The following is a 27209-nucleotide window of genomic DNA, read 5'->3' as shown; positions in this document are numbered from 1 at the left end:
TTGTAGGCTTAACAGTAACCTCTGATTCCCCAAATATGGTATGCTGTTGATGCCTCTCTGCCACTGCACCTTATTTTTCAGTGTCATTTACCTTTTTTGTACTTTTTTCCCCGTCTGCCCATTATTTCCTTTTCATTATCCACCTTAAGAGTTATTCATTTTTTAAAGCACAATTCTAAAGTGGCCTCCTCTGTGAAGATCTTCCTGCTTCCTGCCTTCAGACAAGTGTCCCATTTTTAGCCCTTCAAACACAGAAGCTTCTAGACTTCCAATGCAAATCTCTACTATAGCATTTATTGTTAGAGTGAATTTCCTACCTATTTTATAACTATTGTGCACTCTCTAGTTCAAGGCCTTCCTTGACTAGTTTTAAAGTATACAAAAACAAATACATTCCATACCCTCATAATCTTGTAAAGGTCATAATCTAGAAGTTATAGTCTAGTAAAATGGACAAAACAACTGGTGGAGGACAGAATGTAAAAAAGGTCGTAAGAAAGAAAGGTACAAAGTGCTAGAAAAGGAAGGAAACAAAGTTAACTTGAGGCAGTCTTGGAGGCCTCATGATACCTTACACTGGATCTTAAACAATATTGAAGATTTTTTTTTTAATTTTTATTTAAAAAAAATTTTTTTAATGTTTATTTTTGAGAGAGAGAGACAGAGTGCGAGCAGGGAAGGGGCAGAGAGACAGGGAGAAAGAGAATCCAAAGCAGCTCCAGGCTCTGAGCTGTCAGCACAGAGCCTGATGTGGGGCTTGAACTTATGAACCATGAAATCATGACCTGAGCCGAAGTTGGTCATGTAACTGACTGAGCTACCCAGGCCCCCCTTGAAGATTTTAATAAAGCATGTAAAGTTTGAGCTATATTCCAGAGAAAGACAGTGGCACAAAAACTTGGAGAAACTTGTCATACTTGAACAATAGTAAGTGGTCAAGCTGGCTGAGATAAAACAATAGATGTAGAAAAGTGATAGGAAATAGGGTTGGAAAAGTAAATTGGTCAAACTGTGAAAGGCTTTCAACGCCAGAGTGAAGAATTTACACAGTGGAGAACCATCACTAATTTTTTGAAGAAGTAAATAACAAAGTCAAAGCAATACTTTAGGAAGATAGCTTGTTACTATTAATAGGAGAAAGACAATGTAAAAAAGAACAGGAAGCAAATTACTGCAATAATCCAGTTGAAGTAGAAATTCTGGATCAAAGGGGTGCCTGGGTGGCTCAGTTGGTTGAGCATCTGACTTCAGCTCTCAGGTCATGATCTCACATTTTGTGAGTTCAAGCCCCATGTCAGACTCTGTGCTGACAGCTCAGAGCCTGGTGCCTGCTTCAGATTCTGTCTCCCTCTCTTTCTGCCCCTCCCCTGCTCAACACTCTGTCTCAGTCTATCTCAAAAATAAACAGTAAAAAAATTTTTTTTAATAAAAGAAATTCTGGATTAAATATTTATTGCAAGTATATGAGCTAAATATCTGGCAATATGGCAGATTGAATTTACACAGATACCTTCCCTCACAAACATGAACATATTGGATAAAATATATCCAAAAGAAATTTTTTTTTAATAAAAAGGGAAATACTATATGTCAGCAACAAAGATATAGCTAGGAACATTGCTGAGAGCTAACACTGCATAGCCTCTCACAGGATTCAGAAACGTACAGACCTAAGGGTAGTTTTGACACCCATATGTAGATAGGAATTATGAGCGTGGGCCCTAGTAAAGTAAGGGGACTGAAACTGAACTCATCATGCGTACTGAAAGATTGGAAGGAGTGGGTTTTTTTTTCTTTTTTTGAAAGCGTTAAGCATATGACTATTTCCATATGTTTTTTATTTGTTTCAATTTTTATTTAAATTCTAGTTAACAGATAGTATAATATTAATTTCAGGAGTAGAATTCAGTGATTCATTCATCCTCTATGCATAACACCCAGTGCCCAATCATAAGTGCCCTCCTTAATAACCATCACCCATTTAACCCTTACCCTAGTCCCCTCCCCGCCAGCAACCCTCAGTTTGTGCTCTCTAGTAAAGAGTCTCTTTTATGGTTTGCCTCTTTTTCCTCCCTTATGTTCATCTGTTTTGTTTCTGAAATTCCATATATAAGTGAGAGAGATTAAGAAAATAGACCCCAGATATAGTAGACAAGAGGATTGACAACCATTTCAAAGCAGTGAGTAGGAAAAAAGTCATCTATGAGAAATCAAAACACCCAGGTTTGTGCCAGCACAAAGTACAGTTGACCTTTTAATGAATGTGGAAGCTAGTGGTGCCAATCCTCTGCATAGTTGAAAATCCATGTATAATTTTTGATTTCCCAAAAACTTAACTAATAGCCTATTATTGACTGGAATCTTCACTGATACATAGTTGATAAACATATTTTTCATGGTATATGTATTATATGCTGTATTCTGACAACAAAGCTGGAGAAAAAAATCTTACTGAGAAAATCTTAAGGGAAAATAAATTTACAGTATGATTCTGTAGTTAACCAAAAAATCCACATATAGTGGATCTGTGCAGTTCAAATCCATGCTGTTCAAGGGTCAACTGTATTATATACATAAACACTATCTGTATGATATATGAACTCCAAACTGAAAAATTAGAACTGTTCTGGGACTAGTGAGACTCCTCAGGGTTCTGACAAAAAAAATACAAAAGCTTTCTAGGATACTTGTATGACCCAGGGTACACAAAAATTCCCACAGAAAAAGTAGCCTCAGTGAAGGTGAATTTATGGTCAAAATATAATTCATACCGAGGAAACAAGAAAGCACTATGTGGCAGAGTTGGCACATAAAAGAATTAGCACCCAAGAACTAAAAATGTGATAAAATATTCTAAAAGAGACTATAAAATTAGAATGTTTAAAGTGGTTAATAGATTTTTTGAAGGGAGAGAAATGATGAAAACAGTACTGTATGAAAGGACAAGTTTGAAAATTAACGTCTAAAAACGGTAGAGTGCTCGAAATTAAAAATAGATGACAAAGAAAGGTTAATAAGAGTCATAGAGGTTAGAATAGAGAGACCCTACGCATTCTAATAGGAGATCCAAAAGAAACTGAAAAGAAGGGGTGAGAAGCAATTATCAAAGGGATAATGTCTGAGACTTCTCCAGAACCTAAAAAATCCATTCATCCTCAGGTTAACAAAAATCTCTGAATAAACTTTTAGAAATCCATACCTAGACACATCGTAATTAAGCTGCCACATATCAAAGAAAAAAAAAAGGACAAACTCATGATTTTCAAAAGAACAATATTTAGGGGCACCTGGGTGGCTCAGTCGGTTAAGCGGCCGACTTCGGCTCAGGTCATGATCTCGCAGTCCATGAATTCGAGCCCCGCGTGGGGCTCTGTGCTGAAGGCTCAGGGCCTGGAGCCTATTTCAGATCCTGTGTCTCCCACTCTCTCTGACCCTTCCCCATTCATGCTCTGTCTCTCTCTGTCTCAAAAAATAAACACACGTTAGAAAAAAATTAAAAACAATATTTAGTCTCTTCAATAATAATGGATGCCAAAAAAATAAGGGAAGGTAACTGAATTACCTTCAAGAATTCTATACACAGCTAAATTATTATTCAAAAATTAGGTTAAGAAAAGATTTTTGAGAAGAACAAAAACATAAGTTCAATCAGAGACCTTTATTTAAAGAATTACTGAAAGAAAACTGAACCCAGAAAAGAGTGGGATACAACAAGCAACAAAGTAAACAAATTGGTAAATATATTGGTAAACCTAAATGAGCACTGGCTATAAAAGACTTTTTCAGGGGCGCCTGGGTGGCGCAGTCGGTTAAGCGTCCGACTTCAGCCAGGTCACGATCTCACGGTCCGTGGGTTCGAGCCCCGCGTCGGGCTCTGGGCTGGCGGCTCAGAGCCTGGAGCCTGTTTCCGATTCTGTGTCTCCCTCTCTCTCTGCCCCTCCCCCGTTCATGCTCTGTCTCGCTCTGTCCCAAAAATAAATAAAAAACGTGTAAAAAAAAAAAAAAAAGACTTTTTCATGGGAAAAGTGACTTAACTTGATGAATTGGGGAGTAATTTGGCCTTGTTCTCACTTTTCTTGAGAGCCTACGCACATTCTGGTCTATTCCTCCTTGGATTTTTAGAGGGGTGGTCTATCTCCTTCTAGATAAATCTGCTTAATTCTGGGGTGCAATAATCACAAGCCTATAGATGCACACATTTCTGTAATGTTTTACCAGCAGTATTCATGCTGGTATTTTTATATCCATTGCCTGCTCTTCTATCTCAGTTGTTTGAAAATTCAGGTAGAGATTCAACTAAAATGGTATCTGGAAGGAAATTTATGACTGCAAATACATGTATTAAAAAATAAGAAAGACTGAAAATTAATGAGCTATGTGTTAAACTCAGGAGATCAGAAAAAGAACAAAGTAAACATAAAAATATAGAAGGAAATAATAAACAGCAGATGAAGTAGAAAACAAAGACGTTGTAACAAAGCACCAGTGATAGGAACCAAGAAAAAAAAAAGATTCAAATAAACAATATTAAGAATGAGAAAATGGAGGGATGCCTGGGTGGCTCAGTCGGTTGAGGGCCCAATTTCCACTCAGGTCATGATCTCGCTGCTCCCAAGTTCGAGCCCTGCCTTGGGCTCTATGCTGACAGCTCAAAGCCTGGAGCCTGCTTCAGATTCTATGTCTCCCTCTCTCTCTGCCCCTACCCTGTTCACTCTCTCTTTCTCTCTCTCTCAAAAATAAACATTAAAAAAAATGAAAAAAAAAATGGACATATAACTGCAGAAGAGATTTTCAAAACTCATAAGTGAGTATTCAACAATGATAGCAAATGTGAAAACTTAGCACGGTAAATTTTCTGTAAAAACATAAATCAATATTAATTCAAGAAATAATAGGAAACATAGACTATAACCACTAAAGAAATTTAACCAGTGGTCATAAGCTCAAGGTCAAAATGGTTTACAGGCATATTTTACCAAAACTTTGCAAAAGAATAAAGAGAGGAAATGTCTCAACTTCTCTGAGGCTAGTATAATCCTGATATCAACAAGATGAGTAAAGAAAGGAAAATTTATTTAAAATGCAAACATTCTAAATAAAATAAGCACAAGCCAAACCCAATAGATCTAAAAATAATCAGAATATCATAACGTAGCTGGTTTATACCAGGAACACAAGGATATTAGAAAAATCTATTAATACTCACATTAACAGATTAAGGGAAAAGAAAAAGATCATACCAATAGATAAATAACCTTTGTTAAGTTTCAATGTCCACTTAGGAGAAAAACTCTTAGCAAACAGGAAAAGAGGATAATTTTAACTTACATCAAAAACACGGAAGTATTTGTTAGGCACAAGATAAATATGCTTATCACTACTGCTCATATTCAACATCATATTAGAGACTTTAGGCAACATAATTAAGAAAAAACAGGTAAAGGATTAAAAATGAAAAAAAGATTAGTTATGTCCTAGGCCACATGATTCTATACACAGAAAATCCAAGAAACTTTACAAATACTAGATTTATGAGAGTACAGCAAGGCTGCTGTATATGGATCAATGTAAATAAGTCAATATTCCTATATTCTAGCAATGGCTAGGCATAACTTCCATTTTTTGGCCTTTTTGGTGCCAACTAAGCACTATTGTTATGCTTACATTATTTAATAATAAAAAAACAACATAGTAGGTGTATTTGTCTTTAACAGATTTTGAACCTTGAGTGTTAAGTCATTTGGCAAGGTCCTACCACTATAAATTAGGTGAGCCTGGGACTACAATCCAAGTCTATGTGACCCCAAAGCTTGTCATGCTTTTAGCAACTAGGTATTATGATTTCCTCCCAGTAATAGTAAAGAATGCGATGATAACCCCTTGCTCCTGACCTCAACTGTTTCTTTTTAATATTTTAAATGTTCTTTAATAGAAATAGAAAAATCATTCCCACATCCTCAAGTTTTACAGACAGCATAGATAAATGGTCCTATGGGAGTTTCAGGATAAATCTGGAATAAATCTAGACGGTGGTAGGCTCAAAAGGATGATGGCAGAAGAAGCAACAGAGGAGGAAAGGTAGAAGCCATGAGACGCCCAGTACGGCTGGGGGCCCAGGGTTCTTTTGGGGGCGGCAGTACCGAATCCCTACTCTGCTCCCACACTGCCTACTGGGAGGCCGCTCCACCCAGTTTGGTAGAGTAGAAGAAGACCGAGGACAGCGTCAACTGGGAGCTACACATTCTCCTGTGTGCTTGTGAAATGGGAGAAAGATGTGACTCCTTAATATAAAAAGACTGGTTTCAAAACAGTACCATACATTCCAGTTTCCTTAGTATTACCGTTGAAAATGGACTTCATGTTCCTCTTAGCAACAGCAGCTGAAGCTATATTCACAGTTGCTGCTGCTGCAGTCGCAGCATTGATAGTAGTAAAAAGTGTAAGTTCTTTAAAGAAGAGAACAAGTAGGAACAAGAAGAGTATTAAAATATCTGGTAAAAAATCCTATTTCAAGAAGGAAACAAATAGGAAACAAGAAACATACAAAGAATTGGGTGAAAAGGAACAGGGAACCCACGAGGAACTGAACAAGAAGGAACAGGAAACCCACAAAGAACTGAACAAGAAGGAACAGGACAGTAAAACTCTGTAAGTGTAAACTATAACTTGATTAATTTTCAGATAGACAAAAGATGCAGATCAAATGAAGGCAAGCAGCTGGACCACACTAGGCTCTTTTTCTGCGGACCAAAGGGCAGAGTATGGAGGGAAGGCACAAGTTTGCCTGGTGTCATAGTGACACACAGCTGTAAGGTCACTTTCCTGTAATACTGGTTTTCAGAGGTGAGGGTTAGTGGAGGAGACCGCATCTTTATGATAGTGTAAAGAAGCTACATGAAGGGAAAGTTGTCAGTGCGCTCTTGTTTCTTGGCCTAAGTTCGTTCTTTAGCATTGCAGGCCCTGGTAAGCAAAAATAAAACCCTAAAATTTGTTCAGCTGCTTTCACACAAGAAACTGCAGCTAGTGAAATGAAAAGGACTCCTTTCTCCCCCGCCCCGTGAACGGCAGCGCCCCTGGAGGCAGGTGAGACGAGGCCGCCGTGCGGCACAATGGGAGCCACCTCACAGAGCCAGGCGCGGCGCGCGGCAGGACCTCGCGGCCAGACTGCGAGCGCAGTGGGCTGGAGACACATGGGCCCCACGGGGCAGCGAGGCCGACGGGTGGGTGCTCTGGCTGTGGGTAGCCCTTCTGTGGGAGAGAGGAGGCGGCGCCAGGCCAGCGCCTTCCGGCCTGCGCTACCGACTTCGGGCAAGCCTGGGCATTATCCAGCCACTGTAATTAGGCGTGCCCCTAGTTGCCAAAACAACCCAAAAGGGGTGCTTCAAAACACACCCGCAAAGCGCGGGGCCGGGAGACTGCCTCTTACCTAGCCCACCCGCAGTGCTCCCAGCTGCCGCGCGATGGCGAGCAAACTGCCTTCGCTTCCCCTCCTCTCCTCCCTGATCCTCCCCGATCCTACCCGCTCCGCCTTCTCCCTCCCACCCCCGGCTGCCTCAGCCGCCTCCATTTTCCAGATCTTTCTCGAACCCGCAGCTCCTCGGGCAGCCGTTGCCCGAGTACTGACGGAAGGGGCCGAAGTCTAGGCGGGGAGCAGCCTCGGGCGCGGAGAGGAGACTCGCGCACCTCCCTGGCTGCCGAGCGCGCAGGCGCAGACGTATGTAACTGCCGGTTGGAGGCGGCCGAACCGCAGTGGAGAGAGATCTAGGCGGCGGAGGCAGCGGCCAGGGAGGCCTTCATCTCCGCCGCTGCTCCCCGACGCACTGTCCTAGATTTAATGCGTAGCGACTTCGGGTTGTTTTTCTTTTGCTTCTCTTAGGAGTCCCAATTCCTGGAGCAAGAGCTCAGAAGAGGACGCTGTTCCCGCACAAGAGGCTTCAGCACAAGCACCCCGACGATTAGGAGGCGGGATGTCTGTGGTTGGCATTGACCTCGGCTTTCTCAACTGCTACATCGCTGTAGCAAGGAGTGGCGGCATCGAGACCATCGCCAATGAGTACAGCGACAGGTGTACCCCGTAAGTGTCTTGGCTTGATCATAACCCCAGCCCTAACAAACGTTTACTCCAGACCCTACGACGTGGTCCTGCCTGCTGGTTTCTTCTGATGCGCGCCGAACCTTGTGATGACAGGTGCAGCCCATCAACTGCAATCTCTAGAGACCGCAGGTTGGCGGGCCCAGGTGGGAGTCGGACTGCAAACCTGCTTTTCCTTCAAGGACAAGGGTCTTAACTCGCATAGTTCTCAAATCACCATTCTGTAACCACACACGCCCCCATTACCCCTTCCCCACCTCTGTTCCCCAGGCCTGCTTAGTTTTGGGGGGTTGGTGCGGAACCATCTCGATATCCTGAACGAATTTCTGAAAAGATGTCTGGTTACCTTTAGTGGGGTTTGCCTGAGATTATCGGCTGCGGGCGGGCAATTCCCATTAGCTGAGTAAAGAATTCTTCGTTCATTCTGCCCTTTCTCCTTTCCCCGTGTCTTTCTGCGTGACAGCTTTCAGAAAAGTAAGAAATAAAAACTTAGACTGCACAATTCAGAAAGATGAGTTGCAGCGTCATCTGGCATTTATTTATTTATGAGAAGTTGTTAAGGTGTGCGGCGTTTTCCCCCAATGCCCTTGAAAATTCGGGGTAATCGAGCCGATTTCCAGTGGCGTATTGTTAATGATGCATTAATAGCGAGGGAGTGAGGGATGGGAGTTGTTGGCCTCCTGTGTTGGTAATGTTAGTCTGTTAATGGAAAGCGGTGCAGCTAGAACCTATCAAAAGCGTATTTGTGCAGAATGAATCGTAGAAGGATCAGGAGGCTGTCCTGTATAAACATGACTGTGGAGTGATTCTTTTATGGACAGTTGATGAAAGACTTAGGAGTGGCATTATGTCACGGAAACATGTTTCCACATGTTCCATTGTTTCTCTCTTCTGCGAAGTTTGTTGGCAAAGGATAATTAGACAAAGAATAATTAAGACAGGAATATGAAAAACTAGCCTTTTATTGTTGGCTCCTGTTTCCCGTAGTTTTATGAACAAACCAACTGTTCGTATCTTACTTTCTGTGGAAAAGTAAATATTAATTAGACTCTCCAAAATGTAATATTTATGTAAATATAAGACTAATCTTAAGATCAGTGTTAAACTAACCCTTTAAAATGATAAAATTACTATACTTTTATGAATAATTAAAAAATGTCAAGGAGATGTTGAAGAGTAGCTTACTTGAAGCAGTGTGTGCTTTGGTTTCTTTCAAGAATATTCCAAAGGGTTTTATACCATCTTATTCTAGATACATTTATTATATTCTGTGTATGTACATCCATGTAAAATTTGCATGTTTAAATTCTCAAATATGAGCATAGTACTGTTACAATGCTTGCTTCATTTTACATCTTTTTCCAACCTTTATGCACAATGAGAGGCTGAGACAGTAATTGTGAACTCATTTATGACTTCATGTCTGCCAGATCTTGTTTAGCACCACAACAGATACAGGCTGCCAGAAAAGAACCAGTAAATTCCACTGTCCTCTTTCAGCAGAGTAGAGGTTTAATGGGGACAGTCTCTGGCTTCAGGGACTTAGCCCGTGGAAAAAAAGTGACGGGTAGGATGAAAATTCCCCTAATCCTTAAAGCCTTATCCTAAAAGATCAGAAACTGGAACTGTAAGACGTACTGTATTTCCGGGTTCAGATGTCTTAGTAGTGAGTCCATGACCCTCTAAAGAACCTGGCCAGACTTAACAGACAGGGTGTTCTTTAAAAATTAGGGTGCTCATTTTCATGTTCTAGAAGTCTCTTTACTACTATTCTTAAGCACATTGGCTAATTCTGTGTGGCTGAGATTTGATATGATATTTCTGATCTGTGTGTAAGAGCCACTACTAATATCTAGAATGAACCAAATCCAAATGAGAAAATCGGTCAGGTGGAAGTTTTGTATTCTTAGCTTGCATCAGCAACTCTGTCCTCCTTTTTCATGGCTGTGTACTGTTATTCAGGATCTTTTGTTGCTGAACTAATACATCACTGTAGTTTGTTTTTACACTGTATTTACTGTGGAGCTTAAATTATTGAGTGAAAACATAGCTTTTCCAGATACCTGGACTTTATTGAATACTTATCTTGCAAAAAGCATAGCTATTAGATAACCTGTAACTTTTCTGAAACGCTACAGTATTTAACGATACATATAAACTAGCTCTTCAAAAACTTTTTTTTTCTATATTCCAGTTGCTGACACCAAGGTAGTGAGACATAGGTATTTCCAGAAAGAGGAAAGGAAAGAATTTCTTGCAGAAAGAAGAAGGAAGTGTTCCATTTAAGTTAGTTGGTTTTGGCATTTATACTTTTTTACGTTCGTTTCATTAACAGACTTGATTATGTATGTATACATGGGAAGCTCCCATGTATAAACCAAGAAGGACGGTTTAATGGAAAAGATAATTAAGTTTTGGCCTACAATTAAGGGACCAAGAACAAGTAATTTAACCTGTTCTTCAGATTCCCCTTCTGTAAAGGTGGAATGCTTGTACTCGCTGCTCTTCTCCTCTTGTGCATAAACTGAAGAGGGAGAAGGAAATTAACATGCATAAGTTAGAGGAAAAAATTAATTTCAGAACATTTTCTTATTTAAAACAAGTACACATAATAGTACATGTTCATTGTAGAAATACAGGCACATTATGGGGCGCCTCGGTGGCTCAGTCGGTTAAGCTTTCGACTTCTGCTTAGGTCATGATTTCACAGTCCATGGGTTTGAGCCCCACATTGGGCTCTGTGCTGACAGCTCAGAGCCTGGAGCCTGCTTTGTTTTCTGTGTCTCCTCTCTCTGCCCCTGCCCTGCTCGCACTCTGTCTGTCTCTCAAAAATAAATAAACATTAAAAAAAAATTAAAAAATAAAAGAAGTACAGGCACATTAAAAGACGAAAGTAAGAATTGTAATTCCTCCATCCAGAAATAAAACTTAGAGTATTTTCTCTGTGTTTCAAGGATAGATTATACTTTATAGCCTGTTGGGTAACCTCTTTCTATGTAAAACATATTTCTATACCATTAGTTTCAGTGTTTGTATAATCATTTCTTTAATCCATCCCTTTTTGGACATTGAGGACATTTTTTAATAAGCCATACTGCAGTAGCTATTTTGGAACTAAATTTTTTAACCTTTAATTCCTTCAGATTCTTAGAAGTATGATTACTGAGTATGCACATTTTTAGATAAGTTTGTATTATTCAATTAAGCATATAGATGTGGGGATTGGAATTTCTATCCCAGGCTTAATTATATCAAAGTGATTAGTTTCTTACAGGGGAAAAGAAAACTGCAGCCAAGAATCTTCATTCACTATTAGATTAAAGCACGTAATCAGCTAAATCACTTGATAATAGTGATTGCCATGTGCCAAGCATTGGGCTTCTATTGTTATACATGCTACATCAATTCTCTGAGTTTGGTAATACTAGCTTTTTTTTTTTTTTTTTCCTCCTTCATAAGAAGCCTAAAGCAAACTTAAATGTTTTGCCAAGAACTTGTAAGCAATGGAATGGATTCAGTTTCAGGCCTCTTTGACCCCAGAACCTCAGTGTCCTCCATTATCCATTGGCATAAGGATTGTATATCCATATTAACATAATGAGGAATAACGAGCACATTATTTGGCTGAGAAGCATCTTTGCTCTAATATCAATAAATTCATCAATTTTTGGCTAGTTTCTAAGAAATACTGTTTTAAAATGCTTTAATAGGCTTTTAAGTTATTTTAAGAACATGTAAAAAATCTTATTTCGTTTAAAAAATTCATAAAATTATACAACACAAAATATGTTAGTACAAGCATATGGGGGAAAGCAGTACAGAAGACAATAAACTACAAACAATGCATATTTCTTGTGAGTAGAATTAAGGAAGATGTGCTTTTAATACATAGACTATAATGTTTTGAATTTTTATGAACCTATTTTACAATAAGGAAAAGTGAAACTATTTCAAGAGATTTTTGTTAAGTGTAGTTTATATAAATTCTGTATGATCAGAGTTCGTATTTTGTTTTTTGGTTTTCTGTCTTCCTTTTTCCCTATTTCCCTTTATCAGTGTATGAATAATCTGAAAATGTAGCAATATGTTACTTATATGTTACATTGAGGCGTCCTTTTCAATGTACACACGTAGAAATCATTTACTTTGGGGTATTAAAAATAAACAGTTTTATACGTAGGAAATGCCAAACTCCAGAGGTTAATGGTAGATAGTTGGGTAGGAGGACTTTTTATGATGATAGCAGTTGTTGGGGATTGGGAGGGAGGGGAGGCTTTTACATTTTATTTAAATACTCTTTGTACCATATGAATTGGCTTTGTATGTTTTACTATGAACTTATGTTAACTTTGATTAAAAATATTTTAAATGCAAACCAGAAAGTAAATTTCCTTTGTCTTTTCCCAACCACCTAGTAAACTTCAGTGTGTACGTTTCTAGGTTTATTACAAATGTATGAATATGCATACATAACTGGGATGTTTTTCTATTTTTAACAAAAGTAGAATTACATAATATTTTGCAATATTTTTTTCAGAATATAGTGTGGACATCTCAAACTTGTGCATTTGGGTCTAATTTACCTCATTTAAAAAAATTTTTATAAGAAAGTTCTTATTAAATTTCCAGTTAATGTACAGTGTAATATTAGTTTCAGGTGTACAATTCAGTGATTCAGCATTTCCATGCAACACCCAGTGCTCATCACAACTCTTAATCCCCATCATCTATTTAATCCATCCCCCCACCCACCTCCCCTCTGGTAACCCATCGGTTTCTTCTTTGTAGTTAAGAATCTGTTTCTTGGTTTGCCTCTTTTTTTTCTCTTATGCTCATTTGTTTTGTTTCTTAAATTCCACATATGAGTGAAATCATAACGGTATTTGTCTTTCTCTGACTGACTTGCTTAACATAATACTCTCTAGCTCCTTTGGGTAAATACCTGCTAGTGCAATTGCTGGGTCATAGGGAAGTTCTATTTTTAACTTTTTGAAGAACCTCCATACAGTTTTTCAGAGTGGCTGCACCAGTTTGCATTCCCACCAACAATGCAAGAGGGGTCCCCTTTCTCCACATCCTCTCCAACACCTATTGTTTCTTGTGTTGTTGATTTTAGCTATTCTGACCTAATTTATTTAAATGGCTGTACAGCATTCCATTGATGCACTACATTAGTGGACATTTCAAATTGTTATTTTGGTGTTGACAAAAACAAAAATTCAATGAATACCTTGCCTTTTTTGTTTTTAATTGTGCTGAGAGAAGTGGAAAGGCAGATGGCTCATACATTAGCATGGCCAAAGCTAGGACTGTAAAATTTTTTATTATGAATATTTTCTATGATAAAATGAGTCTCTAGTTATTGCCTTGAATTTGTGGGTGAGATATTCTGAAAAGTTTCTAGAAGGCAAGGAATGATAAGTACAAATTACATATTATCTATTGTGAGTTTAAGGTGTTTAACATGCTATTGGTAGTCTTTAGTATGTATGTGGTCACTACAATACAGATTAATCAGCATAGCTGTGTTCTGATAAAGCTTTGTTTACAAAAACAGGTGGCAAATGATAATTTGCAAATCCCTTGTCTAGGCATTCGTAATTGAAAGAACTTTAAAATTATTGTGCATTGCTATTTAGAATTTGACCTGTTGAATTTTAAGATAATCAGCTTTTCAGTTAAATATATCTTATTTAATATGACTAATTAGCTTTTTAAATATGTCTTCCTATGTATAGTTGACCCGTGAACAATATGGGTTTGAACTGTGCACGTCCCCACTTAATGTGGACTTTTTTTGACAAATACAGTACACTACCATGAATATATTTTTCTTTCCTATAATTTTCTTAATATTTCTTTTTCTCTAGCTTAATGTAAGAATACAGTGTTTAATACATATAACACACAATATGTGTTAATCAGTTGTTACCACTAAGGCAGTAGGTTATTAGTAGTTAAGTGGGGAGTCAAAAATTATACATGGATTTTCAACTGTGCAGTGATTCAGCACCCCTAACTCCCTCATTGTTCAAGAGTCAACTGTAAGTGTTCATGTGATTTCTGTTAATAGTTTCAAGTTGTGAACCAATTTATTTATGAACTAGGCACATATACTAAAAGCATTTGGAATTAAATTTTTATTTTTTATATGTTAAAAATTTTTTATCCGTTGACCATATTGAAAGACTGGAAAGTTTTTGTTATTACTAAATCATATATGCCTAGGAGTCTTATTTTTCTAAGTAACAAGCTAGAAAGCAAATGGCAACCATAAGTTCTTTTGAGAACATTCCTCCCCCACTTCCTTCTAGGGCAGTTTTTTTTTTTTCCAGATAGTTAACCTTGGGAAATAATAACCAGATGTTTTCTTTACAGCAAAACTTCTCAGATCTGTTAATTTGTTTATAGGCATTGAAACATTCCAAGGAAAGAATGTTTTCCTCAATTTATTTGACCCTCCAAGGAATTATATTCCACAGAACAGTATTTGGAAAATGATGCTATAAAGCAGTGGTTCTCAGTTGGAGATTTTGCCTCTTAGGGTACATCTGACAATATCTAAAGATGCATTTTTGGTTGTCTGTCTGGGAGTGAGGAGTTGGGGGGATGGGGGAAGGGTGCTACTGCCATCTCAGGAGCCCCTGATTTAAACCAGTTGATTGCCCTCTCATATCATCAATTCAGCCATTGTTTTCTTAGCATGTGCTTGATAATAATTGTGATCTTAGGGAAATTGGCAAGGGAAAGCTGAAAATTTTTTAAATAGGGCTATTTTTTAAATCAAAGTGGTAAAATCAAGAGGCTTTGAATTCTTAGTGGAGATTGACAAAGAAGTAAACAAATTTAAAGAGTATGGACCTCTTAGGTGAGAATGAGAAGTCTCATAGTCTGTTGACAGTATGTGTTTTCTCCAACCTGATTGGTTTTGGCCTTATAAAAATAGACTTTATAAGAGAGAAAGAAAGTTAATCTTTAGTTTTAAGGGAAGATACAAATACAGCTTTCTTAAAGTAACACCTGTCATTTGGTTTTTATACCCCTCCTTTGTTGAAAGTGACGTAGGACATTTAGTGACATAGGACATTTAGACATTGTTTAGAATTTTTGGCATTCTCTGAGAATCTGGGATTACCGCTAGGGTGGCAATATCACATTGGAAATTAAAGATTTAAGGGGCACGGTGCCTGGGTGGCTCAGTCAGTTAAGCGTCCGACTTCCCCTCAGGTCATGATCTCACAGTCCAGGAGTTAGAGCCCCTCGTCAGGCTCTGTGCTGACAGCTCCGGAGCCTGGAGCCTGCTTCAGATTCTGTGTCTCCCTCTATCTGACCCTCCCCCGTTCATGCTCTGTTTCTCTCTGTCTCAAAAATAAACAAACATTAAAAAAATAAATTAAAAAAAATAAAGATGTAAGGGGCATCGCAAACCCTGTATTTTTTTGTTTGATTTTAGGTATAAAATGGAATTTCTAAAGAGTTGAAATAAACCATAGAAAATATAATATAAATAAATTATTGCGGTATACATTTGGGTAAACTATTGAATATTAAACTCTTGAAACTACTTTATAAAAACACTTATGTAGGCTGAAGTGTGGTATAATGTGTTTATTTCCCTTGGTGTTAGTAAAGTCAGGTGAAAGTTTTGAGAGATACTAGGTATTTGTATTTTTCTGAAAATATTTAGCAAGTATTTGTTTAATGATTGCATTCAAAAATCTTTTTGAAAGAAATTGAAGGAATTTGAAGCCTTTTAGCTATGTGAGGAAGGTTTTCTGCATATGGTAACTGGGTATTTTCAAGCTATAACATTAAATTGTTTCAACTTTAAAGTTGTCTTTTAACTTCAGAGAATAATAATGGAAACTCACTGTTCAGTTTTTCTGTGAAGTGGTATGTGTGCAGCATAGTTCAAAGAATCTAGCACTTACTAAATTATAGTTGAATCAATGTTATTTGACACTAGTGTTCTAACAGAAGGTAAGTTGTTAAAAATCAACTGAATAAGATTTTTGGTACACTCAAGTGATGGTAGCCTAGTATTGAAAAATTTTAAATGTTCATAAGTGTGTCCAAATAATGGAATTGAGAGAAAGACAGATTATAATAAAGTAGTCTAAGAGATGGCAAATCCATATTTTCTCTGATGAACTGAAGGATGGAATGCCAACCATCCACATAGATAACCATATTGGGTATGCAAAATCTCTTCTGTTGGGGACTATGTTGAACTGAATTATTTGGAAGATTTGCTTGGATGTCTCAAATGTACCTCAGTCTCAGCATATCCAAATTAGCACTCGTGATGGTCCATCCTCAAACCTGTTCTTCTCACAGTGTTTTCTGGCTCATTAAATGGCACCCTCTGGGGGCACCTGGGTGGCTGAGTCAGTTGGGCATCCACAACTTTGGCTCAGGTCACAGTTTGTGAGTTCGAGCCCCATGTCAGGTTCTGTGCTGACAGCTCAGAGGCTGGAGCCTGTTTTGGATTCTGTCTCCCTCTCTTTCTGCCCCTTCCTCGCTTGCATTTTCTCTCTCTCTCTCTCTCTCAAAAATAACATTAAAAAAATTTTTTTTTTTAAAATGGCACCACTCTCTACCCTCGTATCCAAATGAGAAACCTAGACATTAGTCTTGATACTTGCCTCTTCAGAGCTCTTACCTGTTTTGGCACTGTTCAGTAAAAATGTTAGCCACATGCATAAATGTTCTAGTAGTTACATTAAAAAGATAACAGGTGAAATTAATTTTAATATATTTGATTTAATTCTATATATCCAGAGTCTTATTTCCATATTTTAAAATCAATGAGATATTTTATATTCCTTTTTATTTTTTTTAATTTTTTTTTAATGTTTGTCTATTTTTGAGACAGAGACAGAGCATGAACAGGGGAGGGGCAGAGAGAGAGGGAGACAAAGAACTTGAAATAGGCTCCAGGCTCTGAGCTGTCAGCACAGAGCCTGACACAGAGCTAGAACCCACGAACTGTGAGATCATGACCTGAGCCGAAGTCGGATGCTTAACCGACTGAGCCAGCCAGGTGCCCCTATATTCCTTTTTAAATATTATATCTTCAAAGTCCAGAGTATGTTTTCGCACCTAAAATAAGTACATTTCAAATCATACCAGTCACATCACATGTGACTGGTGGCTACCATATTGGACAGTGAAGATACAGTCTGTCACCAAGTCCTTTGAGTTTTACCTCCTAAATATCTCTTAATTCCTTCTCCCCCTGTCTCAACTGCCATCACCCTGAATAAAGATTACTGGTAACTTCTAGCCTTTGTCCCATCAGGTCACACTGTGGCCAAAATGATCTCTGCCAAATCTCCTTTACTTCCACCCCCTTATCATTTACTCTTCCTCCAAATCTCATCATTTCCTTGGGTAAGCCTTTCCTGATCCTCCTCCTCTAGGTCAATTCTGTTACCTACTGTTTTTTTGTTTTTTAAGTTCATTTATTTTGAGAGAGACAGAGACAGTGCTAGCAGAGGGAGGGAGGGAGGGAGGGAGAGAGGGAGAGAGGGAGAGAGGGAGAGGGAGAATCCCAAGCAGGCTCTGCACTGTTAGCACAGAGCCTGATGCAGAGCTCAAACTCACAAACCTCGAGATCACGACCTGAGCCTAAACTAAGAGTTAGACATTTAACCAACTGAGCCAGACAGGCACCCCTGTTACGTACTCTTACAGCACTATGTATACCTTCTGTTGTAGCACCTAGTTTACTTTCATTTGTGAGTCTATAGCACTTGTAAGTTCCAAGAGCCAAAACCACGATTTTTCCCCCTCTAACAAGAGTGCCAGGCATAATTACTCAACCAGAATCTGTTAAATTAACTAAATGAACTTAACTGCCCTCCTTTAAAATGCAGTAGTCCCCAATATAACAATGTATTGTTCAACCCTTAAACACTGTACTGGGGGGCGCCTGGCTGGCTCAGTCGGTTAAGCATCTGACTTCGGCTCAGGTCATGATCTCACAGTTCGTGGGTTTGAGCCCCATGTTGGGCTCTGTTCTGACAGCTCATAGCCTGGAGCCTGCTTTGGATTCTGTGTCTCCTTGTGTTTCTGTCCCTCCGCTGCTTATACTCTCTGTCTGTCTCAAAAATAAATGTTTAAAAAAACAACAACACTGTTCTGGGATTTTTTTCCTCTTTTTTTTTTTTTTTTTTTTTTTTTTTTTTACATATGGGTAAGAAATGTTCTCTTCATTGTTCAGAAGACTTTAATGAATTCCCTTTACCTACTGAAATAAATTTCAAATTTATAATCTGTCATTTGAGGCCCTGTATAATCTAATCCTGAAAGTATCTATCACAATGTCAAATGAAACTGCCAAGTTGTATTCCCCCTAGTCTCTAAATACACATTACCCTTAGGAGCCATCTTTCTATTCATTCAATAAGTGTCTTTAGTATATTGCCAGATAATGATCAAAGCCAGTACTATACAGTAGAACTTTGTATTCTACTGTACATCTTTTTTGTTCTGTGTGTATTCTGTTCTCTGTATACCCACCGGCTACTTATGCCTGTTAAGCCCTTGAAAGTTCACTGTTTGAGCACTTGAAATGTGAATAATCTTGAGGAACTGAATTTTTTATTTTGGTTAAACTTTACTAGCCACACATATAGCTAATGGCTGCCATATTGGATAGTGGAGATCAAGGGAATGGGGCACGCATTATCTGCCCTCATGGAGTTCATGCCCTATCATGTGGCGATATAGTCAGTAAATAAATTGTATCAGATGGTGATACATTTTGCAGGAAAATAAAATTGGGTAAACAGAGGAGATGTATATGTTTGAGAGGAGCAGAAAATGTTATTTATAGAAGATAGGAAAGATGTTAATTATAAGCTGATGTTTGAGCAGAGACCTGAAAAAAGTGAGAGTGAGTGCAAGCCATATGGGTGTATTTAGAAGTGTTCCAGAAATAGAGGACAGCATGTACAAAGGACCTGAGGAAGAAGTGTGCTTGCCCTATTCTAGAAATAACAAGGAGACCAGTGTACCTAGATTGAAGCTACAGGGTAGAGCAGCCAAGGACCAGACCAGAAAGGACTTTATTGGCTGTTGGGGACACTTAAGCTTTTGCTTTGTGAGACAAGACACCATTGGAGGATTTTCAGCAGGGAAATTTCATGACCTTAGTCTTTAAATGGATCACTCTGGTTATCATATTGAGAATAGATGTATACTTACATACCAGAAATTTCCTTTTGAGCAAGACAGATGGCTATTAAAATGTTTTGTCTTTCAAATCTTAATTCACAAATCACCTCTTTTACTTGCTTTTCCTAAGCCTAATTATATAGAAGTAATTATTCTTTTTTGTTAGTGTATCACAGTTCTATATGTTGATTTTTTTCAGTAAACTATAAATTCTCCAGCGGCAGTGATGGTAGCTAGTATGCCCACAGTGCTTCTAAATATTTATTGGTTGAGTGAATAATTACCTGTAATTACAACTAAAATCATAGAAACACTTTCTTGAATTTTAACATAAAATAATATTTTGATGAAAATATTGCTCTACATTTGCCTTAGAATTATATCTAAATACAGTAATAAAAAAATAGCAGTGATAGTGTTCAAAGCATTGTCTATATTCATTTAATCCTCACACAACTCTGTGAGTAGGTATTATTATCATCATTATCTTCCAGATGGGAAACGGAGACAAATAATGGTTAGGTAATTTCTACAAGATTATAGAGCCTGGATTTATATTCATTCAACCTGGCCTTAGTGAACTCAGTTAATTTTTTTAGTAGGTCATAACCAGTAGAATTTGAAAAATAATTTTGGGGGCCAACATAGCATCCCCAGGTATTAGCATTTATTCTGAAAATTCTAACCTTTATTCTGACCACTGTTCCATTACTTATGAAACAAAAATATGCAAAATTCTGATGTTCATTAATCTATTTTTAGAATATACATGATTATGTTAATCCATTTAATTCATTTTTTCATAAGGAGAAGCAGAATAATGGCATATTAACGTAAACCTACACTGAAAATAAACTTTGTGTTTTTCTCCCGTTTAGGGCCTGTATATCTTTGGGATCGAGAACTCGAGCCATTGGAAATGCAGCTAAGAGCCAGGTAAATTGTTAATGTAGATGTTTTGACTTACAGGAAGAATTAATGGAATCTTGGTAATTAAGCTTCCACTTTATGTAGTTAAGAGTGAAAAAAGAGGAAGGGAAATTGGACAGACCTTGATGTCTTTGTATTTTAATAGATATATTTTGCTTTGGGGGTTGCAAAATATTTCTTAAATTTTATTAAAAAGAAACAAAAGTCTTTTTAGAATTGTGAAGTTAGGATGTTGCTACCCTATGACACCACTTTTTCCCTGTATGGTCACTTTTCTATGAGGTGGTATCCTATCTAGTATATACACTTCAATAAGTAAGTGATGTCTTACTGCAAAAAGAAGGTAGGAAAGATGGAAGAACTAATTTCCAGAGTAACCCAATGTAGCTGCTTTACATGGAATCAGTTTAAGTATTCATATTTCTAGGCTTCTGAAGTGTTTGTAAGTGGAACATTTACTTTTAATATTCCTTATTACAGGTTCATTTTCCTTGGACTTTATTTCCCTAAACCAAAAGCCCTTAACAATTACTTCTTACATTTTAATGTGTACGTGGGTTTTTTCCTCATAAAATAACTTTAATGGGACTTTTTTCCCTCATGACTTTGTAGGAGTAATTAACTCCTTTATCTAAGAATTTCTGCTTAAGATTTTGTCAAGGTTGTCTTCAAATTGGCCTATATATGAAACTGTTTATCTTCTCTTCCACTTTCATACTGTATGTAAACAAATGTTGAGTTTGTTTCAAAATGACTTCTTCACTAAAGTTTACATTTCATATTCTGTTTGATCTTCTAAGTTGTATGATTGATATCAGAGTCTCTGAAGAAAGCAAACTAAAGTTATTCCTGTAAAGAGACCAATGTGGTAATTGAGCATCCCTGTAGCATTTATCTCGTAATTGAAGAGCAAGATCTATTTGGCTTTAACTAAGAGGACAACAACTGGATCTCAGTAATATTCTATAGTTTGCACTACATGTTCTAGTTAAGAAAAAATTACTTTCCTAAAATATAAGCCATTTACAAATTAAGACACTTTAATTTAGCATCATGCTCCATAAAAGAAGTTTAAATTTACTAGCCTTGGAGCAGTTCTCAACAATGAGAAATTTCACAGAGAAGAAAAGAAAAATGGTGCAATAAGGAACACAGTTTCAATAAAAACACAGTAATGAAAGTGGAAGGAAATAAAAAGTACTAATTCACTTAAAGCAAAAGTGTTGAGGGAAACCATAGAGATGAGTTGTAGATTGATTTTCACTGTATTATTTGAAAACCTTTACACTTTTGTTCTTTCTTTTTTGAAAACATTAATTTTGAGTCTACACTCCTAGGATAGGATAATTTGAGGGGCAATAGTTAAGATGCATACATTCTTTAAAAATTTTATTTTATTTTTGAGAGAGAGAGCATGAGCGGGGAAGAGGGGCAGAGGGAGAGACAGTCTTAAGGAGCCCAATGCAGGGCTCAATTGCAGAACCCTGGGATTGTGACCTGAGCCAAAATCAAGAGAATCCGATGCTCAACCACCTGAGCCATCCAGGCACCCCTAAGGTGCATACATTCTTACTGTATAATTTTACTAGTAGCTGGAAGGCAGATAAATGAATGATTGTGTGTAATTCTAAACTTAAATGTGTAGAATTGGTGGTTTAAAAGTATGGCATAGTGTTCATTTTGCATTCATTAAGTAATTGATAAAGAAAAGTGTTTACTGTCAACAGATAGTCACGAATGTAAGAAATACAATTCATGGCTTCAAAAAGCTTCATGGGCGATCATTTGATGATCCCATTGTGCAAACTGAAAGGATCAGGCTTCCTTATGAGCTGCAGAAGATGCCTAATGGAAGTGCAGGAGTTAAGGTAAGCTTTATATTCCCAGAGTACAAACATTTAAATTCAAGAAAACAAATACAATATTTCCTATTTGTAATTTAACTTTTTTTGTCTGGACACAGTACACACGTACCAAGGTATAGACAGTTTTTGTTGTAATCTTTAGTGAGTGCAAAAAAATTCTAATTAGATAACCTTTTAAATCCAAACAGTACTTTTATTGTCAAGAAAAAATGATCATTATTTGGAGAACTTTTAGAAGTGTACTGTTTTCAATTTCAAGCGATAAAGGCAGAGGCATAAGTGATTTAGAAAAATAGACCCCAAAGCTATATTAATTGCTATATTAAAGCAAACTTCTTCAAAGTGAGAGATGGATTCTTGGTTTTTAATTCTACATCCCGAGACAGTAAGTTATAGATTGGTTAACAAAACATGTTTCTGTTGATTTTTCAAAAACTAACAAAATACCTCAAAACACATAGAGTTACCATGTGACCCAGCATTTTCACTTAGTTGTATACACCAGAGAATTGAATGATATGTGCACACAAAAACTTGTACATGATTATTCACAATAGCATTATTTGTAATAGCCAAAAAGTGGGAACAACCCAAGTGTTCATCAGCTGTTGAGTGGATAAAGAAAATGTACCTATACAATGGAATATTATTTAGCCATAAGATGGAGTGAAGTACTGACACATAATTCATACAGATGAATATGGCACAAAATATAACACTTACACATAGATTGTGCTACTTGAGAGAGAAGCTCTTCGTAACTCTTTGAGTTTAGTGTTTTGTTTTTATATATTTTTTTTTAACGTTTATTTTTGAGACAGAGATAGAGCATGAACAGGGGAGGGTCAGAGAGAGGGAGACACAGAATCTGAAGCAGGCTCCAGGCTCTGAGCTGTCAGCACAGAGCCTGATGCGGGGCTAGAACTCACGGACTGCGAGATCATGACCTGAGCCGAAGTCGGCCGCTTAACCGACTGAGCCACCCAGGCGCCCCTGGAGTTTAGTGTTAATAGAGTAAAATTTTGTTCACTGAGGAAACAAGTTACAGAACAGTTTTTTCCTCTGTAACTGTAGTTATTATATGGGTTCCAAGGTAGCTTTTTATTGCTTATAAATTTATTATTATTTTTAAAGGGTTTGATTACTTAAAGCCGTACGTCTTCCAGTATTCCTTTGTTAAGCACTGTAAAGTTTCCTTTCGTGTGCTTAAATGCAACCTACTCTTAAACCTATGTATAAGATGAAGTAGTTATTTGGTCTAAAAAAATAGTAAAAATTTCATATATATATCTCTAATATTTAATTTTATTTTCTAATATTTAATTTATTTACTCCCAGAAACTTTGGAATAATACATACTTTATCTTTTTTTTTTTTAAGTTTAATTATTTCTTTTGAGAGAGAGAGAGAGAAAAAAAAAAAAAATCCCAAGCAGGCTCCACACTGTCAGTGCAGAGTCAAGCAATGGGGCTCAAACTCACAAACTGTGAGATCATGATGACCTGAGCTGAAATTGAGTCAGATGCTCAACCAACTGAGCCACCCAGGCATCCCTCTTTTATTTTTTTTAATAAGAAATTTTCTTTTTCCTTCCTTTCCCTAAAATTGTAAAACGAAAGCTTTCATTTTAAGCCCAGGAAGAGTTCTGACTTTCAAAAGAAAGATTATTTGATCTTTTTCTTATTCATTATGTGCTTAGAAAGTGAATAAAAATTGCTTTTGTGAGAGGTGGGGATCTAACACAGGAAGACATTTTTGAAAACAATTTGTTTAATATAATCTGTATAAGGCACTTGAACTTTAGAAATAAGAGGTTGTAATATTAGAATAATCTTTTCAGAATATAACTTCCATGGGCAAAGACTACCTTTTTTCACTTTTGTTTATCCATCATGTATAGAGTAGATGTACATGTTGGATGAATAAATGACTTAATAAATATCTCAACTTGTGGTTTTAGGTGCGGTACCTAGAAGAAGAGAGACCTTTTGCAATTGAGCAAGTTACTGGAATGCTGTTGGCCAAACTCAAAGAGACTTCAGAAAATGCTTTGAAGAAACCAGTGGCTGACTGTGTGATTTCAGTAAGTTTTACTTCAATAATGAATACTTTTAAATCACACTTTCCAATATATTAATTTTATGTTGAAATATTTTTCTTCCCTTTTCTTTACTCTTATTTAGTAAATAATCTACTCTTTTTAAAAAAAAATTTTTTTTTTACGTGTATTTTTGAGAGGCAGAGAGATAGAGTATGAATGGGGGAGGGGAAGAGAGAGAGGGAGACACAGAATCCAAAGCAGGCTCCAGGCTCTGAGCTGTCAGGCCAGAGCCTGACGTGGGGCTTGAACCCACACACTGTGAGATCATGACCTGAGCGCAAGTTGGACACTCAACCGACTGAGCCACCCAGGCGTACCGTAAATAATCTAAATCCATTTTTATTTTTACATTTTAAAAAGCCCACCTTATTTGATAAAGTTTAGGATTGAGTTTCCCCTAAAGTCCATTGTGATAATCAGCGAATCTTAAAAAAAACCTATGTATGTGATTAGTGACTGCTATACCTGTCCCACTTATCCCTAAGAATCTTTCCTGGTCGCCATTAACTTCTCACCTGTTGGGACCTTAACATTTTATGGCAAAGTTGAAAACTTCCAGCTAGGTATTTGAGATAATATATGTTCTGTATCAGAAAGAAAAATTTAAAAAAAAAAAAATTGGATATATTTAACATGTTATACTTTCAGAAATTTTGACATGCTTACACAAAACCATCATCAATCACTATCAGTATAATAAATATTTATCACTCCCCAGAATTCCCTTGTGCCTTCCTTAAAAGAACAATTGTTTACAGATAAGGCGTGCAACATGATGCTTTGACACACATACACATAGTGAAATGATAATGATTAGTGCAGTTGAGCTAATTAACATACCCATCTCATGTAGTTTTTTTTTGTTTTGTATTTGGTTTTTTGGTGGCAAGAACACCTGAGATGTACTTTATTAACAGATTTCCAATATACAGTAACAGTATTACTAACTTTAGACACCATGGGCTATACATTAGATTTCTAGAATATATTCATTCTATATAACTGAAACTTTGTACTCTTTGGCCAGTATCTCCCCATTTCCTCCACCTCCTAGGTCATAACCACCACTCTACTCTCTGCTTCTGTGAATTCAACTTTTGTAGATTCCACATGTAAGTGAGATCATGTATATTTTTCAGAAAGAAAAGGTCTTTTTTAAGGGATTTCTTCAAACATTTCATCACTCTATCCCTTGAGATCCTATTATATATTGATAACTTTTTTAAGTTACTTGTCATCACCTAAATGTGAATGTATTCTTAATACTATTAACTTTCACTATAAAAGTTCAAGAGTCTCATGTTACCAGAAAAAAAGAACCAGATTATGAAATCTTCAGTGAATTTAGTAATTAGATTTTTTATAGGGATTTAGAACTTTTTTCAGAGAAAAATAATGGAGCTTAGTATTTCGTTTTCCAGCCACTTAGTAATAGCAAATAATAGTTTACCATTGGCCAGGCACTGTTACAGGCACTTAATGTGTATTAACTCATTTAATCCTCAGAACTACTCTGTGAGGGTAGGATTTTTTTTTTAATTTTTTTTAATGTTTGTTTATTTTGACAGAGACAGTGTGTGAGCAGGGGAGGGGCAGAGAGAGAGGGAGACACAGAATCTGAAGCAGGCTCCAGGCTCTGAGCTTTCAGCTTAAAGCCCTATGTGGGGCTCGGACTCATGAATATCATGAGATTATGACCTGAGCCAAAGTTGAACACTTAACCAACTGAGCCACCCAAGCACCCACAGGATAGGATATTTTTAACTCTAGTTGTACAGGTGAAGAAACTGAGACACAGAGATGTTAACTTGCCCCAAATCAACAGAACTGATAAGTGGTAGAGCCAGAAATCAAACCCAGATAGTTCATTCCCAAGCCTCTGCTTATAATTTTTCCATTACACTGCCACTTGAAAGTATGCATCAAAATGGTATCAGTTTTAAAAATCCATCTTAAATTCAAATCATCCCTATTAACTATACTTGATAACATTTTCACATCAGAAATTAGCATCAGATGGGGCGCCTGGGTGGCGCAGTCGGTTAAGCGTCCGACTTCAGCCAGGTCACGATCTCGCGGTCCGTGAGTTCGAGCCCCGCGTCGGGCTCTGGGCTGATGGCTCAGAGCCTGGAGCCTGTTTTCGATTCTGTGTCTCCCTCTCTCTCTGCCCCTCCCCCATTCATGCTCTGTCTCTCTCTGTCCCAAAAATAAAATAAACGTTGAAAAAAAAAAAATTAAAAAAAAAAAAAAAAAAAGAAATTAGCATCAGAAGAGAACATTATGAACTTCTCAGCCATTATTTACTTTGTAGTTGATGCAGTAGACCCATTGTGAACTGCACCAGGGGAAGTATTTTCTGCTTTATGCACTACTATATCCCTAAGTGGCTAGAAAAGTACGTAGTACGTAAGTGCTCCATGAGTATTAAATGAAGCCTGTGTTATAATTTAGATTTTTGTCAGAAGGATAATACCAAAATTAGGATAAACAAGTTTATTGAAATTCAAGTTCTTTTCCTGTTGTTAATAGGAGTTAAATGAAATTTCTAACTTCATAAAGCAATAAAATTGGAGGAGACAATTTACTTAAAATTGGAAGAGCCCCAAGTCATTTTGTACATGAGTATACTTAATTAGCTTCTTAGAAATCTGTCTGTAGACACAAATCAAAGAGCTTCTTAGTTTGATAGAACTAGGTAAATCTTTTTAATGTTTACTTATTTTGAGACACAGAATAAGAGACACAGAGCAAGGCACAGAGCAAGCACGGGAGGGGCAGCAAGAGAGGGAGAAAGAGAATTCCAAGCAGGCTCTGAGGTGTCAGTGCAGAGCTTGAACGAAGGAACCATGAGATCATAAGCCAAAATCAAGAGTCAGATGCTTAACCAACTGAGCCACCCAGGAACCCCTAGAACTATGTAAATCTTAACTATAAATTTGAGTTTCAGTTTATGTTTTAATAGTAATATAGTTAATGTTTTTTGTTGATTTTAAAAGAAACGTGGGGCGCCTGGGTGGCGCAGTCGGTTAAGCGTCCGACT

General features: G+C 37.2%; 1 protein-coding gene across 2 annotated transcripts in view; it reads left to right on the top strand.

Moving 5' to 3' along the window:
- The first annotated feature begins 7614 nt into the window (after nucleotides 1-7614).
- Nucleotides 7615-27209, top strand: part of HSPA4L (heat shock protein family A (Hsp70) member 4 like) — a 54896-nt gene continuing 35301 nt past the window's right edge. Inside the window, exons 1-5 of one of the 2 annotated variants that reach the window (XM_030313105.1) lie at nucleotides 7615-7714; nucleotides 7877-8074; nucleotides 20152-20209; nucleotides 21931-22071; nucleotides 24029-24151. In XM_030313105.1, the coding sequence (XP_030168965.1) occupies nucleotides 7968-8074; nucleotides 20152-20209; nucleotides 21931-22071; nucleotides 24029-24151 (429 nt within the window). In that variant the 5' untranslated portion in view covers nucleotides 7615-7714; nucleotides 7877-7967. Of the gene's footprint in view, nucleotides 8075-20151; nucleotides 20210-21930; nucleotides 22072-24028; nucleotides 24152-27209 lie in introns of both variants that reach the window. The other variant, XM_032592902.1, reaches the window with a different exon arrangement.

The sequence above is a fragment of the Lynx canadensis genome, chromosome B1, assembly GCF_007474595.2.
Source record: "Lynx canadensis isolate LIC74 chromosome B1, mLynCan4.pri.v2, whole genome shotgun sequence".
In the NCBI taxonomy this organism is placed as follows: Eukaryota; Metazoa; Chordata; class Mammalia; order Carnivora; family Felidae; genus Lynx; species Lynx canadensis.
The sequence above is the reverse complement of the archived record's forward strand: the minus strand, read 5'-3'. Positions and strand labels throughout refer to the sequence as shown.